Genomic DNA, 25,532 nt, shown 5'->3' with positions numbered 1-25,532 from the left:
AGTGAGGCAGGGCTTTGCAGATCACCTTTCCATTGAAAAGGTAAGGAAGCGGGGGCCCAGGGCTTAAAATTCTCACTTTAGCCAGAGACATTAGTAAGGTAGTTCTGGGTGCCAGGGACTGTGGCAGGTGCACATAGGACACTCAGAATGTCCCCAAGTGTGCTCAATAAAGCAGACAGGAGGCGAGCACCTTAGCAGTATTGAGCACTAGACTTCAGGTCCAGTCAAGCTGGAAGGCCCACGGCCTCATACTTACTGTATAACATGGTAACACCCCCCCCTCCAGTACAGAATGCTTGCTGAGCATGTCACCTGTGTGACCTTGAGCTAGGATCTGCACATGAAACTGGGTTTTAAAATTTTATGTAATAGAAATCATGGTCCCAGATATAGTGAGGAGTAAAGGAGGTGAAATATGAAAAAAAAAAAAAAAAAAAAAAAAAAAAAAAAAAGACTGTGAAGCATCCTGGCAGCAATAGATAAGGAAACAGAATTGGGTTATTTATTTATTCATTTGCAGTGCTAAGGACAGACCCCAGGGCCTGCAGGTGTACGTGCTCAACACCTTCAGCTTTAGTAGTTAATATTTATGGACTACTTAATATGTTCCGGGAGCTCTTCTACGTGTTTTTAATCTTATGAGGCCAAGCTGAATGTGAAAACCGAGGCACAAGTGGTTAAGTAAATAGCAGGCAGCCAGTCCCAGAGGCTCCCATAGACCACTCTCTGTGAAGATGCTGATGCTGATGCTGATGCTGATGCTGATGCTGATGCTGATGATGCTGATGCTGATGCTGATGATGCTGATGTTTGGACACAGCTTGAAGCATTTCCCACCCACTCCCCCCACCATGTCTCAGGGAAAGGCTGAGTTTTCTCCTAGTGCACACAGAGAAGCTGGCAGCAGAACTTGAGAGAGGCTTTTGTTGTCTTACCTTGGCAAAGTCACCAGTGACGTTTGGTGGTAGACATAGGGAGTGACCAAGTGTGATCTCCAAGCTGGGGCAGGGAGGGGGGCAGGGGGTGGTGGTCCTCAGTCTGCTCCAACTGCCAAGTCCCTTGGTCACCATGTTTGGCTCCCAGCCTTCAGTTATAGGGTCATCTACCCCACCCCCACCATCAGATGGGAGGGGCAGGAACTCTGGTGCTGGTGGAGTTTCCGACCAGGCAGGAAAAAGAACAAAGGAAGTGAAGGGGGGTCTGGAGGGGGTGGCTAGGAGGGTGGCAGGAGCAGAGGAGCTGTTGCACCATGGAATATGAAGCCAAGAAAGGGAAGAAGGTAGGTGGGCGTTTGAGAGGGACAGAAATGTTCCTGGAGGTGGGGTAGAGAGGTGAGCTGGCATGGAGGTGGACAATGGCACAAGGAAGACGGCCTCTCTTCTCCTTTGGAAGGTTCTTCCATTCTGGCCTGGGCAGCCAGACATCAGGGGTCCGCTCTAAGCTTCATTCTTAGTGGCCTCTGGCATGCTTGTGCCGAGAGATGGACTGGGTCTTCCTGGGGACCCTGCTTCCTGCACATTCTGGTAGTAGCTTCCAACAGCCTCCCAGAGAAAGGGACAGACAGACGTCCAGCCGACCCCTTCCCTGCTCACTCAGATAGAAAGGCCTATCCAAGTTGGTTATAGGCTGGCAGATTGCCCATCCAGACTGGGGCCTCCCCCTTGCTCTCTGGCTCTCTCCCAAACTACTACACCTGCCCTCCCCACCTTTGTGCAAGAACTCACTCCTGGGGCCTCAGATTAAAGCACCCCAAGTCTCCTCCCTATCTTCCTCCTTTTCTGAATTTGAGAGGGTTTCCTACTTGTTACTATTCCGACTCCCACTTCACCCCCATCTGTACAGAGTCCTCTTCACCCAAGAAACTATGTTCAGGATGTTTTATAAGGCACTCCCATGAGGGCAGTATGGTGGTAAAGGCCTGTAACCCCAGCTATTCTGGAGACTGAGGCAGGAGGATTAAAAATTTAAGGTAGGTAAGATTGGTGGGTAATTTAATGCGAACCTTTCCCAAAATTGTAAAAGTGGGCTGGGTGCGTTGTTCCTCAGCAGAATGCTTGCCTGGGATGCATAAGGACCCAGGTGATATAACCAAAACTGCAAATTGGTAATAAGAATTTCAAATGCAAGGAGGGCTGGAGGCACACAGCTCAGAGATATTTGTGTGAGGCCCTAGTTAAGGTCTCCAGTACCCATACACACTGGGACCAACAAATGCACATATCTTCTCTTGGGTCTACATATTTATTTATGAGACTGGGCCTCGCCATGTAACTCAGGCTGATCTTGAACTCATTATATAGTCCAGGCTGGTCTCAAACCCACAGCAACTCTCTTGCTTTGGCCTCCTAAGTGAGGTCCTTTCTCTTGACAAGTGCTCTCCTCCATGTCAGCCCATCCTGTTTGTGCCTGTCTTTGGGGGAGAAGCTAAGCAGCATAGCACACGTGCTAACAGAATTTGTTGTTTGCTTGGCTGGGGCATATGTAGTCCTAGCACCCAAAGCTTTAGAAACTGCCAAGATAGTTCTAGAATGCCACGAGGGGGGAAAGCCACCGGATTGCTGCCTCCAGGGCTTCAGGTTGGGTCTAGGATGGGACCCAGGAAGCAGTGTTCTCTCGGATTCCCAGGTTTTGCTGGCCTAGGAATAATCTTCTCTAACAGCAGCTCCCAAGCAAAGCTTACATGTTCTTTGAATTTTAGGTGCTGCCCACTGGGCCTGAGCCCTGGATTCTGCACCTATAGCCTTGATCCATCCTTGGCGTTTTTATACTGTCATCTCTGGATTATACTTACATCCATGTATACATGTGTATTTCTTTTTTTGTTTGTTTGTTAAGATTTATTTATTTATTACGTATACAATGTTTTGCCTGCATTTACACCTGAAGGTCAGAAGAGGGCACCAGAACTCATTATAGATGGTTGTGAGCCACCATGTGGTTGCTGGGAATTGAACTCAGGACCTCTGGAAGAGCAGGTAGTGCTCTTAACCGCTGAGCCATCTCTCCAGCCCTACATGTGTATTTCTAATTCACAAACAGTAGCAAGCAGTAGCTTAACAAACGCCTAGGCATCCTCCACTTGGCCTTCAAAGAATGGAGCTGGCTGGCAGGAGCTTCACCCTCCCCGGGTAGTTAGATTGCAGGTTTGGGAACTGGAACGCCTCACCAGCTGGTGTTCTCTCAGTCTGGGGCTTCTTTGCTTCCTCATCTGAGAAAGGGGAGTCACGGGACTGATCCTCCCAAAGTCTTTAGGATTAACATAGGTTGTGGAAGACAGCTGAGCTTGTATGCGCTCAATAAAGCCAGTGCACTGGGCATAGTGGTACACGCCTTCAATTCCAGCACTCGAGAGGCAGAGGCAGGTGGATCATTGTGAGTTCGAGGCCAGCCTGGCCTATGAAGTGAGTCTAGGACAGCCAAGGCTACACAGAGAGACCCTTTCTCAATAAAAGACCAAAAAATAAAAATAAAAATAAAAATAAAATAAAGCCAGTGCTGTAGTTATCAGGACTTTCCTGTTTCCCCCAGGGCTTTGTGTCCCCCATTCGAAGGCTGGTGTTCCCAAAGGCTTCACGCCAGGCTGCCTTCAGGAGCAATGTCAGTCGCAGGCCCTTACACTCTATGCCTCTTTATCCCCCTGACTACCTCATCGACCCCCACATCCTGCTGTGTGACTACCTGGAGAAAGAGGTCAAGGTGAGCATGGGACTAGAAGGTCAGGGAGGGGGGTTGGGCTTGGAGGCACACCGACCTCTGCCATACCCTGTGTCTCATGAAGGAAGCTGTGGCTCTTCGCGAACAGCCTCCTACCTCACAGCCACAGGCTGCAACGCCCTCATCAAGTGACACCCACCCACTGAGCCTCAGCATTCCTGTCCCAACATGGGGCTCAGAACCTACCCCCACAGGAGACTGAGTGGGAAACTGTGCTGTGTTCCCAAAAGTTCAGCCTACTCACGAGATTCTTGTCTGCAGGCGTCCTGCTAGTCAGTGTCCAAGTTAAGGGGGAGGGGGGTGCAGCTTGGCATGTGGCTTGGTGGTAGAGCACTGGTCTGGCATTCTGGAGGCCCCAGGCTGCATACCCAGCATAGGAGGCAGGTCTGGGGGTGAGGGAGAAGGAGAATCACTATGAAAGAGTGTTGAAGAGGGAAACAGGTCCTCATCAACCAAAGATTGGTGTGAGGTAGGAACTGGGCATTGAACAAACAGGCTACTTGGTTAAATTTGAATTGCAGATGAGCAGTGATTATTTTTTTTAGCATAAATATGCTCCAAATGTTAAATAGAACTGAAAGTACAAAAACAATCCTAAAAACAAAATTGCTGTTTAACTGACATCTTGTATTTTATCTGGCAACCCTTTAAATAGAGAAAAGACAGAAAATGAATATGTTTAAAAACCAAGGGCTGAAAATTTACAGAGTAAAAAGATGTGAGTGGTGAAATTCACCCAGAAGACTGCAATTAAAGTAATAAAAATTAAACCTCATTCCAAATAACATTTAAGAAGTAATGTTGTTATAACTAAGAATGGATTGGGAACTCGTATATTGACTGAGAGCATTTTTTAAAAGAAAATGATGTATTAATTCAATGCTTCTTTCCATTTAATCTGTAATGAGGTAACAATGAGATTGTTAAAGGATTAATAATGCGTGGGGTGGGGAGAGCCACTGGGCAAGGAAATTTTCATTCAAAATTTAATAGTAGATCATGGCCTGGGGCAGGCGTGGAGACGGGAATGGCTCAATGGATAAAATGTTTGCTAGCAAATTTGAGGACCAGAGATCCTTCCTTCAAACCCCCGGGGAAGCCAGGCACACACAAAGCCCACAGTGTCTAGATGGGGGTGGAGACCGGGGAATGCCTGCGAGCCAGCAAGTCTGGCATGTGAAGTATAGACAATAGACCCTGCCTCAGACAGTGTGGAAGGCAAGCGCTTATCTGCTGACTGCCCCACAGGGGCTGTGGCATATGCCTGCACCCCCTGACAGGAAAATGCACACACGAGGGAGCTGGAGAGATGGCTCAGTGGTTAAGAGCGCTGACTGCTCCTTCAGAGGTCCTGAGTTCAATTCCCAGCAACCACATAGTGGTGCTCTGATGCCCTCCTCTGGCTGCAGGTGTACATGCAGGCAGAGCACTGTATACATAATAATAAATAAATAAATCTTAAAAAAAAAAAAAAGACAATGCACACACGAGAGTACACACACACGCACACACTCACGAGTGTGCTCACACGCACACACGCACGCACACACACAATGTTAGAGTCTGGCCTAGCATGTAAAGAGACTCTAAATCTGATCTTCAACACAGCAGTGGGACAGAGGAGGGAGGAGCACTGTATCAGTGACTTTTGCTTCCTGCAGAACCTGGTGGAGTGAGATGGCCATGTGTCCGTGTGTGTCAGCTAGGGGTGGAAATGTAGGCTCTGGCACATTCAATCAAGCTTGCTCCCTACCTTACAGGTGTCTGATGTAGCCCAGGGAGCTCTTGAACTTGCTATGAAGACAAGGATGATCTTGGACTCTTTTTTGTTTGTTTGTTTGTTTGTTTGTTTAAAAGGCAGGGTTTCTCTGTCTAGCCCTCGCTGTCCTGGAACTCTCTCTCTGTAGACCAGGCTGGCCTCAAACTCAGAACTGCCTGCCTCTGCCTCCTGAGTGCTGGGATTAAAGGAGTGCGCCACCACCACCACCACCACCACCACTCAGCTGATCTCCCATGGCTGACCTTGGACTCTTAAACTTCCTGTCTCCACCTCCTAAGTGCTGGATTACAAATAAGCATGCTCCACTACAACCTGCCCAGCCTCACCCTTTTTAGCTAATCCTGGGCCAAGTTAGCTTGTAGCACCCAGATTGCCCAGATAGAGAGAACCCCAAAAAGACCACCAGGGCTTGATACCGATGCAACATACACAGGGACCTGACTTATGGGCTTGTGCTCAGGTCACAATCTTCCTGACGCAGCAGGATAGGAGAGTGACACTGGAGCTTCAAGGGTTTATAAAGGGAAAAAAAAAATAAGTAGGGGGGGGGTGGGGTGGGGGGGGGGCGGCAGTGGTCAGGGGTCGACCTTTAGGCAGGTTGGGTGGAGGCTGGATCTCAAGGGGAAGTGTTTTGTTTTGTGTGTGTGTGTGTGTGTGTGTGTGTGTGTGTGTGTGTGTGTGTGTGTTTTAAATCTCAGAGAAGCATTGGATGCTGATTGTATCCAGTGGAATTTCTGGCTACTGCTGGCAGGTGCAGTTTACAGCAGTATGTGGTCACTCTCCGGATGCAGGGAGAAGTAAGGGTCACAGTTCTCACAGAAATTAGAGACCATGGAATTAGTTACAGAACATACAGAACATGACATTAGTTTGGTCCTTACAAGCTATACCTTGCTGAGCCTTTTAATCCTTAAAGTAAGGGTAAGTAGATGGGAAAATATATACACATGTGTGTATGCACATATAAAAACTCAGAGTTGGGTCCTGGCTTATATTATGAGTTCTACAAATGTTACAAAAGGTTGTTTTAGCCAAGAACTGATAGAGGAGGGCAGAGATTAAAATGGCTTACAGGCCATGGTCCAGCCGGTCCAACAAAGGCTGACTTCTAACAGAAAAGCCAAGAATCTGGAAGTTGTTCAGTCTGTGAGGCTAAATGACTGAGCTGGTCTTCAGTCTCTGTCAAAATCCTGACGAATTAGGATCTAACATCATTGAAGGAATGCCTCGGCTTCAGCGTAGATGAATTTGCCAGCAAGAGTGGGGGGAAACAGGCAAAACCCAAAAGCCCCATTTGTCCGTGCCCCTTTTAGTGGGCTGCAAGCAAAAGATGTGGCCCAGACTGAAGATGGGTCTCTCATTTCAAAAGGTCCAATTCAGTCCTTCACAGGTGGGTTAGCCATCACAGCCAGGCACGCCTTTAATCCCAGCACTCGGGAGGCAGAGGCTGGCAGATCTCTGTGAGTTCGAGGCCAGCCTGGTCTACAAAGTGAGCCCAGGACAGCCAAGGCTACACAGAGAAACCCTGTTTGGGGGAAAAAAAAGCCATCACACAGGTTATTATTAATGTATTTCAGCCTGTCCTACATTAATGAGGAGGTTAGAATCTCTCCCAAGGCTTCAAGGTGACCTCCAATTTCCTGTCTAGTTCCTGGGCCACCTCACATGGGTGACTTCCTCACTGAACCCCTCCAGCCGAGACGAGCTCCTGCAGCTGCTGGACACGGCCAGGGTGAGGTCTTGGGAAGGGAGGAGGGCAGAGTCTCCTCCCTTTTCCCCTCTCCTACCCCCCAACTCCCGGAGACTCAGGTGATCCGACCCACCCCGCAGCAGCTGAAGGAGTTGCCTTTGAAGATCACACCAGAGCAGGACAGTATCCTGAGCCTCTCTGCACGCTGCCTGCTGCTTACCTGGCGGGACAACGAGGAGCTTATCCTGCGCATCCCCACGCACGAGATCGCCGCGGCCTCCTACCTACAGGACGACGCGCTGCACCTGCTAGTGCTTAAGACAGGTGAGGTGCGGGGGAGGGGAGGCACCAAAGGAGAGAGCTGGGGTTGAAGATGATGGGTAGGCAGCCTGATCAGACTGAGGAGGTTAGATTGGGCAGAGAAGTTGAGAGTCCTGAGTTCAAAGCCTTAGAAGAGTTCAATTTAAAAGGGGCTGATGGAAGACATAATCCCTTGGCTCTGACAGTAGGGGGCGCCTTCGGGCTGGGGGAGGAGTCCGCTCTGAATTTGCAAGAAGGTTTCAGGTTAGCAGTCTAGGGGTGAGACTGAAGATAGCAGGGAAAAGTTGTACTGGAAGGCGGGGATACTTAGACCAAAAAGAAAGGTACCCAGAAAGGAGACAACTTGGCCACCTCCCTCAACTCAGGAGGAAAGTCTGAGGAGAAGGGCACTAGGTGTGCTGGAGACGGTGGAAACTTTGGGGCCACCATCTGGAGGGCTGGGGCAGAGTCATAGGCTGCAGGGGCGGGAGTGGGGGGCGAGGTCAGCGTACCAGCCGGACTGCGTGGGCGCTGGTGCTGGGGCGAAGCCTTAGTGCAGGGAACCTCAGAACCGTGCGGAGGTCCTCCGACCGGCCTCGGAAAGGCCGCAATCTCCTGCTGCTGACCCCCCAGCCCCCGACTTCTTCTAGGTCTGGGCGTGGACCCGGTGCCGGCGGGCGTAGATGCCAGCCCCGGAGGTTCGGGTCGCGATCCCGGCCCTCCGGGGGCCGCGCCGGAGAAACGACGGGTGGGCACGGCGGAACGACGCCACACCATCTGCAGCCTGGACTGGCGCATGGCGTGGGGCGGCAGCGCGGGTGCAGAGGCCCGAGCGGCGGGCGGCGGCGGCAGTCTGGAGCGACAGCGCGCCGGAGCCAGGGCGTCGGGCAGCTGGGAGCGGCGACAGACGTTCAGCGGTAGTTGGGAGCGGCGGCACGCAGGTGGCGGCGCGGGCAAGCCTGGTGGCAGCTGGGAGAGGCGGCAGGCGGGTGGCGGCGTCGGCGGCAGCTGGGAGCGACGCCACCCGGGCCCCAACCCGCTGGATCCCCAGAACCCCAGCCCCGATGCGTACTGCAACCTGGTCATCCTGGCTGTGGCGAACAGAGTGAGCGAGCGCGAGAAGCAGTGTTGGCACCATCACTGTGACAGTCACTAAGGCACTAATCACACCGACCCAAGATAGACACGAGACAATATTAACACACTTAATCCTCACAGCAGCCTCTAAGGGAATGGAAAAAGGACAGAGGCATGGCCAGAAAAGCTAGGCCAGATGGGCAAGGCTGGCTCCGCTAGGCTGTGTGATACGGAACGGAGGAAGAGACCCTGTTACAACAGGAAAACTTAGCTTGTATTGTTTAAACTGAAGTAAGAAGTCAGTAGAAGCAAGGGCCTGAAAAGCCTTCAACTGTGGGGTTTTTAGGGCTTCGGCCCAGGCTCGAGTTGCTTTCCAGGTGTCTGAGCTTCTAGCCTCCTGCCTGCGCCACAGTGGTCCCAAGCACAGAGGTCAGAGTTAAACCCACCAGTGCCAGCCTTTGCATGAAGCTTTGAGCCTGTGATGCGCTCAGATAAATCACATAACTCCATTACGCCCCTGGACATTCGCTATAAAATGAGGGTCTTCTCTCTTTGCCCTGCCTATCCTAGGGTCATGGCAAAGTCCGATCCTGGTTTAAATATCAGGCTACAGATACCCACCCTGAGTTACATTTTCATTTTCACCTTAGGGTTTTTCAGAGGTACCAAAAAGGCAGTATCTTCATAAGCATGGTGTTTGTCTTTCTTTCTTTCTTTTAAGATTCATTTATTTCTTTATTATGTATACAATGCTTTACCTACATGTCAGAAGAGGGCACCAGATCGCAGGATAGATGGTTGTGAGCCACCATGTGGTTGCTGGGACTTGAACTCAGAACCTTTGGAAGAACAGCCGGTGCTCTTAACCTCTGAGCCATCATCTCTCCAGCCCAAGCATGGTGTTTTTCAATCAGTTGTTGCCTTCTGTGACTTTCGCTTGAAGAGGCAGATTTCCCCCCTCAAATGCTCAATCTCCAAAGTTCCAGCCGAGCCCCTCTTCCTTTTACCAGGGGCACTGTTGTTGCAGTGCTCCCGCTATGGCGTTAGGCACTAGACAACCCACAGCCATGCACTGTGTCCAGTAATAGGAATGGCACTGAGCCGAAAGTTTTGATCCTTGGAAGGGTCCCTCCTCCCTGCTCATCCTATCTCCACACTGGGCTTCACCTGCCACGCCTGCACTTTCAGTTAAAACGAGCCCTGTGCTAGATAAACATCGTGACAGGCCATGAGTCCCGTGCAAGTCTGGAGTGTACTTTCATGACAGGGGAGCTGGAATTGCCTCCGGATTCTACAAAAGGGTCATAGGAACAAGAGAGGAGGGGAACCATACGATTTTGAGGGGAAATGTCTTTGAGATTAGTTTAAGGAGGTCTGCAGGTATGTGGCTCACCGCTGTTCCTGAGGGAGCGGGCGTGCCCTGGGGGGTAGGCAAGAGCCTGAGCTCTTCCCCCCCCCCACTGCCCCTGCTACCACCCACCCCCTGACCAGGATGCTGCTGAGGAGTCCTGCGCAGTCATCTGTCAAGTCTTCCAGATCATCTATGGGGACCAGAGCATCGAGTGTGTAGACCGGGCCGGCTACCACTACAGATCCACTCCGAAGAGGCCGTGGCTCTCCAGCTGCAGTGAGTACCAAACTCCCAGAAAGCACTGGGAAAGGCTGGATGTCCTGAGAGTCATGGCGGAGGGAGGCCTATAGGGGTTCTGAGCTGTACCCCAGTCTTCATGATGGCCTCTTAAGAAGTGATCAGGTTGTCAAGTTTGGGATGAGTTTGAACTTTGGGCACTTGAAACTTCTCTCTCATTTTGGGCGTCCCTGCTTTGCATAAAGTTCAGGGTGTGTACCGGTGGGCTAACTGAGCCATCTCGCCCCCTGAGGCTCCTCAGCAGACATTTCTGGGTGAGTTCATGTGTGCAATCAAGGGCTGGAACTAAAGTGAGACTAACAGGGACATTTCTTGAGCACCAATCATTTGTCAAGCACAATAGCAAGGTACCATGTCTTCTCAAGTCTTCATGGCATCTTACCTGTCTCATTCACCTAACCCAGGACAGACGCCAGAGAGGTAGGCAAATGAAAACCGCTCAGAGCCTGGCCTGGTGAGATGGCTCAGTGGGGGAAGAGTGCCTGCTGCCAAGCTTGACAACAACCTGAGTTCAATCCTCAGACACACAAGGTGTTAGGAGAGACCGAGTTTCCAAAGTTGTCATCTGACTTCCACACGGGGCACCACGGCTATGCAAATGCAAACCCAAGCACATACACACTAAATAATTTTGTGAAATTAAAAAGTAAAATAAAACCTCTCAGAGCCAGACATGATGACATATGCCAACAGTTCCTTGGTTTGGGGAAGCTGAGCAGGAGCATCAGAGTTTACGGTCAGCCTGAGCTACAGTGGAGAAGCCTTGTCTTTAAAAAAAGAAAAAGATATGGGCATGAGGGTGATGCACATCTGTAGAAGAAAGTTAATGCAGAACATGGCTGCTCTGGCAAGAGATCACATCCAAAGATCTTCTAGGTCTGTGTGATCCAGCTGGAATACAAGAATGCCTTTAATCCAGGAGCCAGAGGCAAGCAGATCTGAGTTCAAAACCAGCCTGGTATAGAGCAAGTTTCAGGTAAAGAAAAGCTTAGGTCCAGGCATGGAGACACATGCCTTTAATCCCAAAAAATAAAGGTAAAATTAGTTTGTAGAAGGAAGCACCCATGTTTGAAAGTGATGTCTAATTGAGTGGCAGAAAAGGTGACAAATCCAAGATTTGACAGAATAGGATACACCCAACTCTCACAAGAAAAGAGGAAAAGGAAGCTACTTAAGAGGCAGTTTTACGGGCTGGAGAGATGTCTCAGAGGTTAAGGACACTGACTGTTCCTCCTGAGGTCCTGAGTTCAATTCCCAGCAACCACATGGTGGCTCACAACATCTATAATGTGATCTGATGGCCTCTTCTGGCCTGCAGGTGTTTGTGTAGGCAGAACAATGTATACATAATAATAAATAAATAAATCTTTAAAAAAAAAAAAAAAAAAAAAAAAAAGAGGCAGTTTTACAGAGAAAGGAGGCAGTTTTACCAGGACAGTAATAAAGAGATGGGTTGCAGAGAGAGAGCTCAGGTATAGATGGAATGAGGTAGAAAAATGAGAAGAAGCCAGAAGATTAGAGCAGATGGCTGAGTTAGTTTGAGGCGAAGCAGAGCAATTCTGCCCTGAGAGAAGCCAGATTCAATAAGTCAACTGGGAGAAAAGTTTGAACCAGAACAGCTGAGTTGAACCAGTCAGCCTAGAGCTCGGGAAAAAAAGTAAGGATGAGTTTATTAAGCAGCAATTCTCAGAGGCTGAAAATATTCTAGGCCTAGATTAGATTGTATGGAGGCAGAGGCAGGCGGATCGCTGTGAGTTCGAGGCCAGCCTGGTCTACAAAGTGAGTCAAGGGCAGCCAAGGCTACACAGAGAGACCCTGTCTCAAAAAAACAAACAAAAAAAGATTGTACGGAGGCTAGAAGCTTCCAGGACTAGGACTAGGTTAGCAGAAGGAGGCAGTTAGCCTCCAAGACAACACTAAACCAGGAGAATAAAAGTTATTTTACACACATCTTTAATCTCAAACACTTGGGAAGAAGCACAGACAGGCAGATCTCTCTGAGTTCAAAACCAGCCTGATCTACATAGCAAGTTCCAGGCTAGCCAAGGTTACATAAAGAGACCCTATCTCAACAGGGGAACAAAGGGAGGTGAGGAGGAACCTGAGACACTGTGAATGCAGTTCCACAGATAAAACACACCGAGTCTTATAGTAGTCTGTAAACGCTCACAGGTCAGACAGTCGGGTAAGTCAGAGTCAGAATCCAGACCCGGTGTATCTAGTTTCAAAGCTCCTATCTGCAGCCACCTCCCTCTGTGTGCTACCCTCAGCCCTTACATGAATTCCTTCCTGCACAGCCTGCTACAGGGTGGTCTCTGTTGGCACAGCTCCAGCAGCTGGTGACGACCTCCTAGTCACAGGGGCTGCACCTGTTGGGAAGCCACTGTGGTGACTCATCGGCTTCCACCAGCATGCTAGGCAACCAAATAAGAGAGCCCATCAGGCAGTCAACAGGTTTGCCCATCAACCAAAATCCACTGAGAGCTTACTGTCTCTGGCCCACTTGCAATCTGCGAGATATACTGCTGATGGTGGGCAAACAGAGCCACGGCCTTGCCTTCCTGCAACTTGTGTGGAGTAAATGTCTAACCACAGACAGTGTTATGAGAGCCTGTAATGAGGAAGTGGCCACTGAGAAGTCAGAGTGACCGAGTGACCCCAAGTGAGCTGACATGAAGACATGGCTGGGCAGATGAGGAGCAGGCTGAGGAGGAGAAGGCATCTTCTCCACAAATAATGCTGCTTTCCTTTCAAACTTCCGACCCTCTTCCTTCTTGCGACATCCTCCTGACTCACCCAAACACACACTTACCAACACTCTCCCACCGGCTCTCATTTGCCATTCCCCATGTCCCACCTGATAAAGGCAGATGTTGTGGGCCCAGGTACTGGGGAAGGCAGGAGAAAGATCAGTTGCCCCAAGGTTGGCTGTGTATCAGGGATGGACCACAACTAGATCCCAGGGTTCTGCCAAGGTTGGAGCTTCAGAGAGCCTGGGATGTTGGTCCTTGCATCACCTCTGATAGTTTTTCTGTCTGCTGGTCCCAGGTGAGAGCTGCCGCACGGATGGGACGTTTGCCTATGACGCCGACTTGAGCTGCTGCAGCTCCTTGTGGGTATCACCTTTGTCAGGGATGCCACTGTTTCCTCCTCACCTCCACCCCAACAGGGCCATTCCTCTAAAGTGCACAGGGTGGGGGGTGGGGTGGCAGGGGGGGGTGGGAGTGGAGGAAGAGCCCAACCTTGACTTGTGTTGTGGGTGGGAGGTAAACAGAGCTCCAGGCTAGACCTTGAGAGACTTAGAGACCTGTGTCCACAAAGATCTTCAGGTCTCCTAGGCTTAGTGGACTGCAGAGTCCAAAGTCATGGCTAACGCTGGGAACTATGTTGGTGGAATAGAAAATCCTGAGGAGAGTAGGTTTACAAAGACAGGGTTTGTTTCTTGTCTTTTTATGTAAAATATAACAAGAAGTCGGGGCCTCCTTGTCCTCTGGACCCCAGACATCTCTTCTGATCACAGCTTTCTCTCCATCCTCAGAGTGACCTCATGGTCCAAGCTGTAGCTCCAACCATGCAACAGCGAATCAAGGGCCTCTTGAAAGACTTTAAGGAGGATAGAGGCTGGGGGATAGCACAGCATCGCCATGCACGCTCAGCTTATGAAAGGCCTTGGGTTCCATCCCTAGCAACACACATACACACACACACACACACACACACACACACACACACACACACAAATCAAGCTTACCCTTTAGTAGTCAAATTTGGCTGCTCAGTCAGAACTAGCTGCAAGCAAGGCTGGGACTATGTGGGCTGACAGCATTCGAGGCTGGGGGCGTAGCTCAGCTGGTCGAGCACTTCCCTCGCCATGCGCAAAGCCCTGGTCTGATCCCCAGCACTGCATACACTGAGGCACACCTGCAGTCTCTGCACTTGGAAGGTGGAAGCAGGAGGACCAGAAGTTCAAGATCACTGTCGGCTACATAATGAGTTCAAGACCAACCTGAGATACATGGAACATACATCAAAAAAAAAAAAAAAATTTTTTTTTTAAGAATTCTGTTAGAGCCGGGCATGGCGGCATATGCCTTTAATCCCAGCACTTGGGAGGCAGAGGCAGGCGGATTGCTGTGAGTTCAAGGCCAGCGTGATCTACAAAGTGAATCCAGGACAGCCAAGGCTACACAGAGAAACCCTGCCTTGAAAAACCAAAACCAAAACCAAAACCAAACAAACAAAGAATCCTGTTAGAAACATTGTCCATCTGAGTTAGCTCAGAATTGAGGAATTTCCCAAAATATGGGATTTTTAGTTTAAATCCAATAAAGTTCTGGGCAGCCCTATAGTAGTAAGTCACCCTGGTCCTGTAAAGAGTCTGATATTGGCAAGTTAGTGGCCCCAGCCAGTGGCCTATGCCCAACCACACTACTGTTAACACTGACACATTTGTCTGCCTAAACCCATGTGCACATAGACTAGTCCACAGCCAGCCTAATTCAGCTGAGGAGAGCAAAATCACACTAATGACACATTTACTGAGCGTGCTGAGTGCTGTAAAGCACACCGTTGGTTTTGTTAGCAGCTACATGCCTAGTTCCCTATTATGTTGGGTCCAAAACCTGAAGTGCTTTACAAATGTTAGTTCCTGTCATTTTCAAAATGGCACCCAGTCTTTATCATCCCATTTTACAGATGGAGAAGCTGAGGACTAGGGAAACAAATTTTTAGCATCCCAAGGGTCAAACAGACAGTAAACTACATAGACCTGGCAGCCGGTGAGCACAGGCAGGGTGGGTTGTGAACTTAGGAGTCTACACCCTCACTGGGTCTGTGGCTCCAGCCCTTGGGAAGGTGGAAGCCAGAGGATCAGAAGTTCAAAGCCAGGATGCAGTGTGGACATCTTATTTTAAAAGCAGTTAAAAATGAGAACTTCCTACACCGGGTTGGAGGGGAAGCAGGGATGCCATAGTGTTTGCCCAGGACATCAGAAGCCTTGGTCCCAATCCCCATCACTGCATAAACCTGGCTTGCTGGTTCATGCCCACAGTCCCAGCACTGGGGAGGTAGAACAGGAGGGTCAAAAGTTCAAGGTTCATCTCAGCTACATAAAGAGTTTAAGGCCATTTTATGACACATGAGACCCTGGCAAAAACAAAACCCTCTATGATGAGCCAGACAGCCTAGTTCACAAAAATAATTCAACAAGGAGAAAGCAGGGACCACACAATTTAACACAGGAGGCAGCCAGCCCTGATAATACCACACAGAAAAGAAGCTTCCTGGGCTATGGGAGAGTCTGAAGGGGACTCCACCTTACCCAGGGAGCAGGAGGGCTTTCCAGAACCAATGACAGCTGAGCTGGTGATAAAAGGAACAGGGCATTCCAGGCAGAGGGAACAGGATGTGCAAAGGCTCAGGCTAGGTAAGGAATGATGGCCGGAGTGCTGAGAGCAGGGGCGGCGCTTGCAAGGTTGCTGGGCTTCGAAGGGCAAGATAGGTCTAGGATGGAGCCTTGAGCGCTGGTGTGTAGGCCCAACCACCTTTAGCCCACCCTAGGGGGAGGAACACAGGTTTGCGAAGGCCCTTTCTTCCTTTCTCTGCAGCAATGGCTCTCAGGACACATTTGAAGCGTGTTACAGTGGCGCATCCACACCATCTTTCCACAGCTCCCACTGCAGCAGCATTGACCACAGCAGCTGGGCCTTTGAGCAGCTACAGGATTACATGGTCACGGTGAGCTCGGGCAGCAGTGCTCTACAGCAAGCAAGGTGCATTGCAGGAACTGTGTGTGTGTGTGTGTGCGTGTGTGTGTGTGTGTGTGTGTGTGTGTGTGTGTGTGTGTGTGTATGAGAGGGGGGATGGGAGGAGGGAGGGGAGGGGAAAAGGGAGAGAGAGAGGGAGAAGGAGAGGGAGAGCTCAGAAGTCAGGGAAGGAGATGTGATCAATTAGGAGAGGCCAGCTTAGAAAAGCCTTAACTGGCAGCACTGGCCAGCACTGAATGTTCCAAGCACCATTCATGCATCTATAGTCTTTGATCTTTCAACAACCCCAAGATGCGGGGGTGCTCCCTTATTACCCCAAGTGCAGAGGAGGAAAGCAAGAGCCAGAGTGATAGTGACCTCATGGCACCACAGAAGTGGTCACCAAAGGGTTGGGACTCAGGAAGCTGGCCCCTCATTCCCATTCCTAGAGGCAAAGGACCAGATAACCCCCTCCACACACACCCACAAACACACACACAAACACCGTTAGTGGGCAGTGGAAGGTTTTGGAGGGAAGCTGAGCAAGGCAGGCTGCCAGAGAGAACCCAGCATTTTTAGCAGGTGCTCTTGCACTCGGGGACTGGTCTCCAAGGATGTCCGTTACTCCCACAGCTACGGAGTAAGTTGGGTCCCCCTGAGATCCAGCAGTTTGCAATGCTGCTGAGAGACTATCGCCTGGGGCTGCCTATCCAGGACTACTGCGCAGGCCTGCAGAAACTCTACGGGGACCGGCGGAAGTTCCTTCTCATCGGTAAGCCTAGCTCCCCCTGGCTCCAGGCATCCCCAGCCAGGCACCACCTAGGAGTACTTTGTTCTTTCACCCCCTAAGGCCAAGACTTTGAGACCCAGAAAGAGAGCAGAACAGCAAGAAAAGAGTACAGAAAGGGGAAAGGAATTGCCTGGAAACAGCTGACATGAACAAAGCCCTAGGGTAGCAAAGCTGGGTCAGGTGGTGATTCACACACACACACAAACACACACACACAAACACAGCAGCTGACATGAGCAAAGCCCTAGGGTAGCAAAGCTGGGTCAGGTGGTGATTCAGACACACACACACACACAGCCTATCTTGGCCTCGGAGAGGCAAGGGACCTTGTCTAGAGTCGCACAGCCAGCGAAGAGGGTTAATAGGCACCATAGGATTAATAACCACAGCATACGAGCATGCGTTTGGCAGTTATGATGAGCTAAACATGATCTTAGAGACTATCCCCTCTCCTGAGAAGTAAATAGTGTTATTTCGTCCCCATTTGCATGTGAGGAAACCGAGACTCAGAGTAGCAAAGTAAAGTAAGGAAATCTATGAGCTAGGAAGGGGCAGAAACAAAACTAATGTTTATGGGGCTCGGCGTAGGAAGTAACTTACTACATTTGCACCAAAACAGGTACAAAGATCTGTTTTATAGGTGGGGAAAGTGAGTTTTGAGTAGTTATTTAATAAATGTTGTATAGCCCATAAATGGAAATATAACCCTAAGAACACACTAAGCTAACAAATACGTGAAATTTTTTGTGTCGTCTGCTGTTTTGAGAGGTTTAAGAAAGAAAGAAAGAAAGAAAGAAAGAAAGAAAGAGAGAAAGAAAAAAAGGAAAGAAAGATCTTGGGGAAAGCCACACTGGCCGAGATGAGATTTGAATTCTGACTTCCAGAAAAGGCCACTCTGTCGCAGGCTGGCTGGATGCGGGAATCACCTTGCCCTGTGTCCTCTAGGGATGCGGCCCTTCATCCCAGACCAGGACATCGGCTATTTCGAGGGCTTCCTGGAGAGTATGGGTATCCGCGAGGGTGGCATCCTTACTGACAGCTTCGGCCGCATCAAGCGTAGCATGAGCTCCACGTCTGCCTCTGCAGTGCGCAGCTACGACGGGGCAGCCCAGAGGCCTGAGGCGCAGACCTTCCACCAGCAGCTGGCCGACATCACGCATGACATTGAGGCACTGGCCCCTGACGATGATGACGTCTATGAGGATGTCTCCACAAGCGGAGGCGACCAGGGTGAAGACAACTACCTGTAGCTCTGCGGAACACTTGCCCGTAGAACACCATGCCCAGGGTGCCTAGACTCCTGGGTTCCCTCCTTGCCTTCTGGGCGTCTGTCTCTGCAATTGAGTTGCCAGGGCTTCAGTCCCTGCAATACCGAGAACGTCCTGCAGGGGGTGCAAGAGGCAGACCTTAGAGGAGTCTTCAGGATGAAGACTCCTTATAACCTACAAAAAAAGATTTCCAGTTCACGCCCCATTTTCTGCAAACCAGAAACCCAGACCAGAACCATTTCCAGAGCCCAGAGACCTCTCTTCAGTTTTACAGGATGAGAAACTTTCTTGGTTATTTGTTCGTTTTTGTGTGCTGGTAATCTTTTTTGTTTTGTTTTGTCTTTTGCTTTTTGGTTTTTGAAACAGGGTTTCTCTGTTACACAGAGCCCTGGCTGTCCTGGACTCTCTTTGTAGACCAGGCTGGCCTCGAACTCACAAAGATCCACCTGCCTCTGCCTCCCGAGTGCTGGGATTAAAGGCGTGCGCCACCACCGCCTGGCTGTTTGTTCATTTTTAGGAGAATGGATATGAGGGAATGCCTGGTTCTTCTACCCATTAATTTCAGCTCCACCCTCCTACAGGTGACCATGAGGATGAATGGAGCTCAAGACCTTAGTGCTGGGCCTAGCATGCTGTCGATCCCCAGTAAATGTTCTTTCCTTCCACTTGGAATGTTTTCTGACTCAATTTACCCATCTTTCCTGGGAACAGTGTGTTGGGGATTGGTCTGATGTATTTTTGATGCTAATTTTTAAAAAGCCTTCACACCTGGGCAGGGCAAATGAGATAGGCGTGGCTAAGGTTCCTGGGCTGGGGGAGACAGAGAGAGTCTTGGGAAGAAGAGAGACTGGGGAGAAGAGAGTGGAGAAGAAGGCCGCCATGGGTTACATGGAAGAGAAGCACATGGCCAGCATGGACGGAGGATTTGGCCCAGATGAACATTAGCAAGTATTTGGAATTATGGATGGGAGGTAGCTTGATAGAAATTATTATAGCCAGATGGCATGGGCTACCTGCCCCACTAAGGGAAGTAAGTTAGGGGGTTAATATCTGCCCTGCCCCAGGTTAACTAAGGCTATTTTGAAATATAACAGGTGTCTATGTCTTGACTGATTGCTAGTGGGTTATACTGACGTAATAATAATAATAGGCCAGATAATAAACAACTATTAGGTCTCACTGGTAAAACAGCAAGTGGCGCTCGACATGGGGCAATTATTACACAATAGTGGTAATTTAAATACAACAACAGTGAGGAGAATGAGACATCAGGAAGCCTGGAGCTGTCCTCTGACCTCCACACGTGAGCGCAGTGGCATCACCACCACGACCCTGCACATGCACATATGCTAATAATAATAAATTTCAAGGAGATACACTGTCTTAACAGGTAAGGTAGAGAGAGATTGAAGAAGACACTCAACACTTGCCTCTGACCTCCACACGCATGCAGCACCCACACACACACACACACACATGCACACACACACTACGTATGGTCTGTGCACACAGACACAGCATCAGCGGTATTGGAATAGGTTCTAATTCTTCTGCTTCCTTTCATAACTTTTGCTCGCTGGTTTGCCACTTAGGTGGTCAGAGGTGCGGTATTTCGTTTTGTTCTTACTTATGTTGGGATCATCTTGTTATGTAGCCAATGCTGCATCCAACTCAAGATCCTCCTACCTCAGCCACTCGAGTGTTTGAGGACAGGTGCGTTGCACCATGCCTAGCTCACTCTGTAATGTAAAGATGCGGCTGTGTTATTGTGGGGAAGCCTAGCTTACTGCACTCAACAGCTGCCAGCTACTCCAAGCTAAGCGTTCCTTGTATTTATCTGTTCCCGGTGATGGACACCCAGTTTGCTTTCAACTCTGTCTTACCACAAACGCTGCTGTAAATGGACACCTCTGTGGTTGGCTCTTGTGGACCCATGTGAAGTTTCCTTTGGCCTCTGCCAGGTGCAGAATTAGTGGATCCTAGACATGTGTGTTTAAACTTGGTAAAACCCTTCCAGAACGGCCTAGCCACAGTTTGTGAACAATGCTGTTGCCTTGTATATTCATCAGTTTTCATAATGGCTGTCTATAATTGTTGTCTGTCAGTTTGAATGTGGCAACTAAGCAAGACTTGGACTCCAAAAGCCTAGGAAATACTGGGATACAGCTCAATAGAAGAGTGTTTGCCTAGTATTTGTGTGGCCCTAATTTAATTCCCAGTAATACACACACACACACACACACACACACACACACACACACACACACCAGACATAAACATGCATACCATGTATTCTTGATTTCCGTGTTAATCTTGAGATCTGTGTTGTTGTTGCTGCTGCTGCTAAGATAGTGTCTCATGTAACCCAGGCTGGCTTCAAAGTTACGATCCTCCTAAATTCTAGGATTAAAGATGTGTGCTGCTGCATGCCTGGCTTTTGGCATGCTGAGCATCATGAATGCCAGGTGAGCACTCTCCCAACTAAGTCCATCCCCAGTGCAGTGCTGACATCTGGGGCCTCCTCCTGGGCTTCCCCTGGACCATGTGCTCACTTCCACTGGGGTTCCTGTGTGTATGGTTTTTTGTTTTTTGTTTTTTTACATTCATTTGCAAGCAGAGCATTCAAATTTTAGATAGCACTCCCTTTTTGGATGCTGGTGTTCCACATACCTTCTCCCAATATGTTGCCCATCTGTTAGGCCTCTCCACAGGGCTGATTGACTAACTTCAATGCGCACCGGAGCTTCCAGGAAGGTTTGCTTGAACAGACTGTTGAGCCACATACCCAGAGTTCCTGACTCAGGAGGGGAGAGTGGGGGGAGGGGAGGCCCTCTACCAGCAGGAACTCTAGTGGTGCTGGTGATCTGGGGGAACTCCTGTGGAGAGCAGCTAGTCCCAGGAACCTTCTGTTGAACAAATGTGTTCTACTGAATGCACCCTTTATTGGTGATGTTGTTGGGTGTTTCTCCTCTGCTTGTGAGTGAGTGGCCTGGAACTCAAGGAGGGCAAGTCAGGACGCCACATCGCACAGTGAACTGCAATGCGGACTTAACAGCAGAGGTGTTTCCCACCTCCATCCTGCCTTGCCTACTGCCCTCAGGGATATGACAATGCTAGGTCACACTGTGGCCTGAGGCTCCAGGAGTCTTAGGGAGTTGCTGAGGGAGGCAGCCTTTCTTAAAGGCCTTGGGCTTTTAAGAACTCAACGTCTTCACTTACCAGGAGATTGGGATAGATGCAGGGTCCTCCTATTGGGACTCTAGGTGAGAGAAGTGTGGGAGAATGGGGAAATAGAAGGACCTAGAGGGGCCGGGCGTGGTGGCGCACGCCTTTAATCCCAGCAGAGGCAGGCGGATCACTGTGAGTTCGAGGCCAGCCTGGTCTACAAAGTGAGTCCAGGACAGCCAAGGCTACACAGGGAAACCCTGTCTTGAAAAAAAAAACCAAAAAACCCAGAGGGTTCTACAAGAACAACATCATGCTGGGCGGATCTGGGCCCAGGGCAGTCTGCTCAAAATACTGCACCAACCAAGGACAATCCATTCAGTAAACATTGAACCCCTACTCAGATCTAGCCAAGGGACAGGACATTCTCCACAGTTGTGTGGAGAGTGGGGACTGTCTCTAACATGAACTTCTGGTGCCCCATATTTGACCACTTCCCCTTGGTGGGGAGGCCTGGTGGCACTCAGAGAAAGAATAAGCAGGCTACCAAGATGAGACTTGAGAGGCTGTGACCATATGGTGGGGGAGGAGGTCCTCTTCTGTCACAGACCTAGGGGGAGGGGAATAGGGTGTAAGAGGGAGGGAGAGAGGAACAGGAGGAGACAAGCAAGGGGATAACAATTGAGGTGTAATCTGAATAAATTAATTTAAAAAAGAAAAAAAAAAAAAAAAGAACTCAGATTCTTGCTCTCAGTCTTGGCCAGGGTACCACGGCAGGGCTGGCTATGAGAGATACTAGAATGGCTCTTACCCCATAGCCCTGAGGGTGGGGCAATTTTCCTCACAGGCAGTGAAATCCATAGTTGCCTTAGAACTATTTTAGTACCAAAGTCACGTGACCACTTGCTGTCAGAAGTTCTGAGGCTGAGGTAGTCTAAGCAATGAGCCTAGGAACTCTGGCCACACTTCCTCCTGTGACACGAAGACACCCTGCTGGGGTCACTTCCTACCATGGTTCAGTTCCTGGCATCGAAAGAGAGGGAAATCCCCTAGGGTAGGACAGCTGGCTCCCAAAGACCGCTGGGGATCATGCAAGTGTGGAAGTTGATCAGCAGCTGGCTCCTCTGGGGAGTTTGATCCAAATGGTAAAGCTGCCTCTCGGAAATTGTTCCCCAGATGGAGGGATCCACAACTTCCTGCTCAAACCCTGCTTCTTTCCGGCTGGCCTCTGTGTGAGGATGAGTGCTGAGACCCCTGCTGTTCAGCCTTCAAGCACTCAGAGAACACCCAGCTTTGTGCTAGACACCAGAGAGGGAGCACATTTCCTGCCAATGCAGATCCTGAATGGGGATGGGGGGATTGGGGGTGATGGGGGGAGTAGACATGCAATCTGACGGGAGAGGTCTCGACATAAGCTAGGCGTGGTGACACATGATTATAAGCTCAGCATCTGAGAGGCTGGTGTAAGAGAGTCATACATTTGAAGCCAGCCTGAGCTATGGAGATGGGATGGTGATGATGCTGGTGGTGGTGGTGGTGGTGATGGTAAATGGCATTACAGAGCTTTCTCAGTTATTAAATTGAAGAGTAAGAAACCTCCTCTTTTTAGGGAGTCTGGAAGGGACTTTGAAACAGAGGTGACTTATGAACCTGGCTTTCTAGGACAAACAAGGCTTGGGGCAGGTGGACAATGGAGTCCTCCAGATGGGGACCTTAGCATGGAAAGAGGCAGGAAACTCCAAGTAACATGGCAATCAGTTAGACCTAGAGCAGTGAGTGGCTCCTATGGCACAGGATCACACTGAACGGTTTTTGAATCCCAAAGCTGTCACCTTTGGGTAAAGTTGGGTGACTCCTTGACCATTTCTGGGCCCTGGGTTCCTTATCTGTAAGATGGAGATAGCAACACCCCACAATCATGGAGCGTTGTAAAGCTTGCACAAGATAGGTCTTACTATGTAGCCGGCCTCTCTGGGTCTCAAGTTAAAGGCCAGCCAGGCCTACATAATGAGACTGAGCTCAAAACTAGACAGATAGACAGGCAGACAGACAGATGGGAAGAGTACAAGTAGTAAGTGCTCAGTAAACGCAGACACTAGTGTTGTTGGAGGAGCAAGGTAGGTGTGCGTGTGTGTGTGTGTGTGTGTGTGTGTGTGTGTGTGTGTGTTGGGACCAGAGTGGGTAGAGCTTATAGAAGAGGAAACCAGAGAAGCACAAAGAGCGAGGAGCCCTGCGCCCTGCAACGGCAGGTTAGAGAAGAGGAAGAGTTAGAGAGCAGAGGAGCATGGGGGTGGGGCAGAGGCTGGAGCAAGGCCAGGTGGTAGATACAGAACAGGTGAGAGGAAGAAAGAAGTGGGACAGTCAAAGAGGAAAGACAACTGCTTAGCACTGGCCTCTGGGAATTTCCAGAGTAGTAGTTGACATTAGTGCATTTCAGCTTTGGGATTTTGAGGCTGTAGCCCCAGGTTGGTGTCCAACACCCAGCAATGCTCCTGCCTCTGCCTCTCCAGTACTAGGATTACAGGTGTGAACCACCACGTGTGTGTGTGTGTGTGTGTGCAGATTTGGATGACCCCACTCTTACATTTCCATACTCCCTGAAGTGTTTCAGGTGTTGGACAAAGCTAAGGCCTTAAGGCCAGGCCAGCCTGTCTTGCCTGCTCCCTGCTATAATGAGTGCATAATTTTCAGCATCAGGCCCTGCTGCTATGGGCAAATCTGACAAATGCCCCAACACCCCTTCTACCTCCCCAACATCCTATCTGCCTCCCCAACACCCCTTCTACCTCCCCAACACCTCTTCTGCCTCCCCAACACCCCTTCTACCTCCCCAACACCCCTTCTGCCTCCCCAACACTCTGCCTCCCCAACACCCTTCTACCTCCCAAACACCCCTTCTGCCTCCCCAATGCCCGTTCTGCCTCCCCAATACCCCTCCAACCTCCCCAATACCCCTTCTGCCTTCCCAACACCTCTTCTACCTCCCCAACACCCCTTCTGCCTCCCCAACACCCTTCTGCCTCCCCAACACTTCTTCTGCCTCCCCAATACCCCTCCTATCTCCCCAACACCCTTCTGCCCCCAACACCTCTCTACCCTCCCCAACACCCCTTCTACCCCCCCAACACCCCTTCTACCTCCCAACACCCCTTCTGCCTCCCCAACACCCCTTCTACCTCCCCAACACCCCTTCTGCCTCCCCAACACCCCTTCTACCTCCCCAACACCCCTCCTACCTCCCCAACACCCCTTCTACCTCCCCAACACCCCTTCTACCTCCCCAACACCCCTTCGCCTCCCACACCCCTTCTGCCTCCCCAACACCCCTCTGCCTCCCCAACACCCCTTCTGCCTCCCCAACACCCCTTCTGCCTCCCCAACACCCCCTTCTGCCTCCCAACACCCCTTCTGCCTCCCCAACACCTCCTTCTGCTTCCCCAATGCCTCTTCTACCTCCCCAACACCCCTTCTGCCTCCCCAACACCCCTTCTACCTCCCCAACACCCTTCCTGCCTCCCCAATGCCCCTTCTGCCTCCCCAATGCCCCTTCTACCTCCCCAACACCCCTTCTGCCTCCCCAACACCTCTTCTACCTCCCCAACACCCCTTCTGCCTCCCCAACACCCCTTCTGCCTCCCCAACACCCCTTCTGCCTCCCCAACACCCCTTCTGCCTCCCCAACACCCCTTCTACCTCCCCAACACCTCTTCTGCCACTCCAACACCCCCTTCTGCTTCCCCAACACCTCTTCTACCTCCCCAACACCCCTTCTGCCTCCCCAACATTCCTTCCACCTCCCCAACACCCCTTCTGCCTCCCCAACACCCCTTCTACCTCCCCAACACCCCTTCTGCCTCCCCAACCATCTTCTCCTCCCCAACATCCCTTCTACCTCCCCAACACCCCTTCTACCTCCCCAATGCCTCTTCTAGCTCCCCAACACCCCTTCTGCCCTCCCCAACACCCCCTTCTGCTTCTCCAATGCTTCTTCTACCTCCTCAACACCCCTTCTGCCTCTCCGACACCCCTTCTGCCTCCCCAACCCCCTTCTGCCTCCCCAACAACTCTTCTGCCTTCCATCGCTGCGGATTCTAGCATCACTTTGTTGTCTGTGCAATGATACGCAGACAATGGTGTGGCTGGCAGAAACTTCTGGATAAAAGACCTGTTTCAGAAGAAAATTAATCTCTCAAGCTCATCATATAGACAAAGGGATAGAACCTCTAATGAATTAAAAAGATCCACACATTTGTAAGACTCTAATAGAAAAACAGGTTTGCAGAGAACAAAATACAGGCCACCCTGAAGCTTGTGATGAGATAGTCAATGTCACTCATGAAGAAAGAGGTCAAAATC

At 50.3% G+C, this 25,532-nt stretch overlaps 1 protein-coding gene across 1 annotated transcript; it reads left to right on the top strand.

Annotated features, from left to right (window-relative positions):
* The first annotated feature begins 1,208 nt into the window (after positions 1-1,208).
* Ccm2l (CCM2 like scaffold protein) lies at positions 1,209-18,077 on the top strand. The gene is made up of 10 exons (XM_051143472.1): positions 1,209-1,279; positions 3,529-3,696; positions 7,143-7,226; positions 7,325-7,508; positions 8,135-8,589; positions 10,053-10,188; positions 13,258-13,321; positions 15,816-15,945; positions 16,587-16,725; positions 17,689-18,077. The coding sequence occupies exons 1-10, from the start codon at positions 1,250-1,252 to the stop codon at positions 17,991-17,993; spliced, it is 1,695 nt and encodes a 564-aa protein (XP_050999429.1). The 5' UTR covers positions 1,209-1,249; the 3' UTR covers positions 17,994-18,077.
* Positions 18,078-25,532: the final 7,455 nt, after the last annotated feature.

Source organism: Acomys russatus, chromosome 4, assembly GCF_903995435.1.
Source record: "Acomys russatus chromosome 4, mAcoRus1.1, whole genome shotgun sequence".
NCBI lineage: Eukaryota > Metazoa > Chordata > Mammalia > Rodentia > Muridae > Acomys > Acomys russatus.
The sequence above is the reverse complement of the archived record's forward strand: the minus strand, read 5'-3'. Positions and strand labels throughout refer to the sequence as shown.

Excerpts from the sequence above, each read along its gene's own strand:
- Ccm2l (XM_051143472.1), top strand. The coding sequence starts at position 1,250 with ATGGAATATGAAGCCAAGAAAGGGAAGAAG. Across the intron at positions 7,509-8,134 it reads CCTGCTAGTGCTTAAGACAG|GTCTGGGCGTGGACCCGGTG; the intron begins GTGAGGTGCGGG and ends GACTTCTTCTAG. Across the intron at positions 16,726-17,688 it reads GCGGAAGTTCCTTCTCATCG|GGATGCGGCCCTTCATCCCA; the intron begins GTAAGCCTAGCT and ends TGTGTCCTCTAG.